Here is a 3,736-nt window from a genome sequence, read left to right as displayed (position 1 = left end):
GGGGACAGGCAGACCCAGGTCCTCGGCGAGGGCAGCAGCAAAGTGCAGGCTGAGGGGAAGCGGTGTCTGTAGGCCCACGTGGGGGAGGTAGGGCTGGTCCCACGTGTAGGGGGGGTGGAGGTGGGTAGGCCCATATGGGGGTAGGGCTGGGCCCACACGGGGGTTGGTCCCACATGGCGGGGGCAGGTGAGGGTGGGCCCAGGGCCTGACCTGTTCTGGACCAGGACGTTGGTGTACACTGAGTTGTTTACGCCTGGGTGGAACTCATCAGGGGGCATGACTCCTGGGGACATGAGAGCAAGAGGATCTCAGAGCGGGCCTCGGGGGGGCTGCCCTTGAAGCCAGCTTCCACCCCCTACCCCCATGCCACCGCCCTCACCCCTGAGGTGGTACTTCTCCTCCCCGGGGCTCCACTCCACACGGCTGCACCAGAACTCAGCCACCGCGCTGACAAGGTCCCAGCCCCTGGCATCTCGGAAGAGCTGCACGTCCTGGGGGAGGAGCCGAGGGTAGGCGGGGGCATGACGCCCACACTTCTCCCCTCCACGGGCTCACTGCACTTCTCCCCTAACGCCCACCCCACCCTTTAGAGCGCAGAGCCTCAGAAGGCCTGGCCCCAAGACAAACAGGAAGGCACTGGGGATTGTGGCCGCACCAGGAGGGGGCTCACCCACAGGAGGCTGAGCCTAGGTAAGCAGGTCGACATGATCATACCTCGTCTGGCAGGCACAGGGGCACCTCACCTGGGTGGTGTAGTAGTATAGCTCAAAGGCCAACACCACAGCCCCGTTGATATGCACCTCCTGGACCCCGTAAATGGCCTCAGGACAGACCTCCAGACCGGAGCCGGCACTCTCCCAGGCGAACTTGGCTCCCTGGGGAATGGAGCCGCCTTAAGTCTGTTCTGAGGCCACAGGAGCCCACCTCTTCCTGACATGCTGGGCTGTCACCCTGAGGGCAGATCCTTGCACAGGGGCAGACGGAGGTGGGGACTCCTCTGCCCCTCATGCGAACCGGTGGCTCCGAGCACCAGTGTCCTCCCCTGCCGTCACCTGCCATGCACCAGGTGCCCACTGGGTGATGGTGGGAGGGGTGTGGGGGGCTGTGCTCCCACCTCCTCCCTCAGTGGGGTGGTGGGGGGGAGTGCCACCACCCCCAGACACAGCAGGCGCCTTGCCTTCTCACCTGGTAGCCGAGGTTGTGGGCGTTCTTCCGAGCCCCAGCCAGCGTGCGGATGCGGTACTCCAGGATGGCCCTGGCAGCCTCCGGGTGGAACAGCAGAATGTTCGGAAACATCCAGAGATCCTGAGGGCACAACCAAAGGAGCCCTTACTCTGGAAGCTGGATGGGCTGTGGGGCCACACAGTCCCCCACTGGCCCACACCCTGCCCTGGGTGGTCTCAGAGCCAGCGTGCATCGAGGACAGACGGCAAGGCCCCCCACTGCCTCTCTCTCCTCCAAGGGCTTCCTTACCTTCCACCTGGCCTGGCCCAGGCCCCCCCGCCCCCTGTGCCCAGCCCAGCCGCCTTTCTGGCTGCCTCTGCAACTGCCCACACCAAAGCCCAGCTCTTCCCCCGGCTTCCTCCTCATCTTGCCCCTGCCCCTCTAGGCATCTGGGTCTCCCTAGGGCTCAGCCGGAATCTGAGCAGGGGGAGGCCGACAGCCTGCAGCAGGATCCTGCTCACTAGCTGACCCTGCCTGAAATAGCAGCCTCTCTGAGCCCATCTGTGAAGTGCTCCCACAGTGCCGACTTCACCAGGCGCTGGACTGCAAAAGAGCAGCACTGAGCTGAATGACCCAGGTCCCACCCAGTGGTCACCAAATCCTGCTTCTCCACCTATCAGCTTCTCCTGGCCCCTCACCTCTGTCCACCCTCGCCCCAGCACTCACACTCCACTCAGCAGCCACACAGGTTTTTCTAGAACACACCTCTGTTCCTCTCCTAGCTCGTGGGTGAACTATAAGATGCGGAATCCTGCTCCATGAGACCTTCTCCCCTTGCTGTGTGACACCCGGCTCCTCGCTGCGTGAGGGCCCCCACCCCGGCTTCCACCCCAGGCAGACCAGAGCCTTGGCCCTAGGGCCCTCTGCGCCACTGTCCGCCGGGGGGGGGACGGTGCGCACCTGGTCCCAGAAGACGTGGCCCCAGTAGCACTCGCCACGGCTGCCGTTGGAGAGGCCGCCGGGGCTGAGGCCATGGCAGACGTGCCCCGGGGCCCCGGGCTGGGGCAGCGCGCTGAGCAGGTAGTAGAGGGCGCCGCGCAGGGCTTGGCGCAGCCGTAGGGGCCCCGCCACGTCCAGGCCGCAGCCCTCCCAGAGCCCGACCCAGGCCTGGGCGTGGGTCGCGTACAGCGTGCCCCCGGCCCGCAGCCGCAGCGCCTCCTGGAGGTGGGCCCGGGCCTCCGCCTGGCTGTTGCCCACTGCGGTCAGGAACTCCCAGGCCGCGTCCTCTTCGCTTTCCCCGAGAGTCAGGGCCGCGGGCGCGGGTGTCCACAGCATGTGCACCTCCTGCCGGCTCCCCGCAGGTTGCTCAGGGGTGAGCGTGCGCCCGTACACGTACCTGCGGCAGCGCGGGCGGTAGGTCAGGGCCGGGGTCGATCTTCTTCCCCGCATCCCCCCGCCGCCACGCCTCTTACCGGCCCCCCCCACGGCCCTCCCTCGCGCCCCCGCCTAGGTCCCTCCCCGCACCCTCTCCCTGCCTCCCTGCCAGCCCCTCACCGCTCCCTCCGCCCCTCTTACCCCCCTCCCTCGTGCTCCCTCCTGTGCCCCTCCCGCCCGGCCGCGCCCCTCGCCGGCCGCCTGCCCCGTCACTGGTCCCCCCCCCTCACGCCCCCTCTCCGCCCACCGCTTCGCCTCCTCACCGTCCCCCCAAGCGCCCTCACCAGCCCCTTGCCCCATCCGCGCCCCCTCTCAGGTCCCCTCCCTTGCACCCCCTCCTCGCTCTCCGCCTCGTCCCCTCACCGTGCTCCCTGGAAGTCCGGGCCCAGGTGCAGGTCCAGGTCTGGGCTTTCTGGGGAGAAGGCTGCCCGAAGCTGCACGGTGATGGGCCGGCTCTCCGCGGCCATTCGGACAATGGACACGCTGAAGACCAGGACATGGGGCAGCGTGCGGTGGGCGTAGATGCGCTGGGAGGCCCGAAAGCTGGCACTCTCCAGGGTGTGCAGAAAGGAGCCTGTGAGGGCGGGGCCTCGGTCACTTGGGGAGGGGCGGAGGGGAGACCAGGTGCTCCGGTCTCCCAGACACCTCTGGTCTGGGAGCCAGCCACTCCGACCCCCGGTGGCCTTTCCTCACAGCGAAGGTGGATCCGTCCTCTGAGCCTCAGTTTCTCTGCTTGGAAGGCTATGGGCTGCACAGGTGACCCTCACCAGAACCCGGTAAAGGGAAAAGGAGGGTGAGACCCAGGCCCCTCACCAGCTGAGACCCCCTGTGTAGAGTTAGGAGATGTTGGGATGGGATTTCCTTAGGAGTGAGAAGGGGGGGAGGATGGACAGGTGGTGGCTACCTGTGTTGGTGTCCAGAGTGAAGGTCTCCGTCAGCTGCTCTCCTGGCTCTGCAGGGGCCTCCAGCTGGACATTGAGGGGGCTGGGCAGAGTAGCCCTGTGCGTGTCCCCACCAGCCCCATTGTACAAGCCGCTCATATGCAGCACGTCATGGTACACACGTGTGCCCAGGTATGTGCTGGTCACGGGGGCCCAGAGGCGGGGGTCGCTGGGCAGAGAGCGGGCAGTGAATGTGG

General features: G+C 67.0%; 1 protein-coding gene across 1 annotated transcript in view; it reads right to left on the bottom strand.

Moving 5' to 3' along the window:
* PGGHG (protein-glucosylgalactosylhydroxylysine glucosidase) overlaps positions 1 to 3,736 on the bottom strand; it is a 6,282-nt gene that overhangs the window by 1,707 nt on the left and 839 nt on the right. The window contains exons 2-9 of the mRNA XM_004389400.3: positions 3,503 to 3,732; positions 2,962 to 3,172; positions 2,125 to 2,560; positions 1,186 to 1,305; positions 744 to 875; positions 380 to 491; positions 211 to 283; positions 7 to 49 (exon numbers count right to left, since the gene is read on the bottom strand). Coding sequence (XP_004389457.2) covers positions 7 to 49; positions 211 to 283; positions 380 to 491; positions 744 to 875; positions 1,186 to 1,305; positions 2,125 to 2,560; positions 2,962 to 3,172; positions 3,503 to 3,732 — 1,357 coding nt within the window. The remainder of the gene's footprint in view (positions 1 to 6; positions 50 to 210; positions 284 to 379; positions 492 to 743; positions 876 to 1,185; positions 1,306 to 2,124; positions 2,561 to 2,961; positions 3,173 to 3,502; positions 3,733 to 3,736) is intronic.

The sequence above is a fragment of the Trichechus manatus genome, unplaced genomic scaffold (assembly GCF_000243295.1).
Source record: "Trichechus manatus latirostris isolate Lorelei unplaced genomic scaffold, TriManLat1.0 scaffold00244, whole genome shotgun sequence".
Taxonomy (NCBI): Eukaryota; Metazoa; Chordata; class Mammalia; order Sirenia; family Trichechidae; genus Trichechus; species Trichechus manatus.
This window is presented reverse-complemented; position numbering and strand designations above follow the sequence as displayed.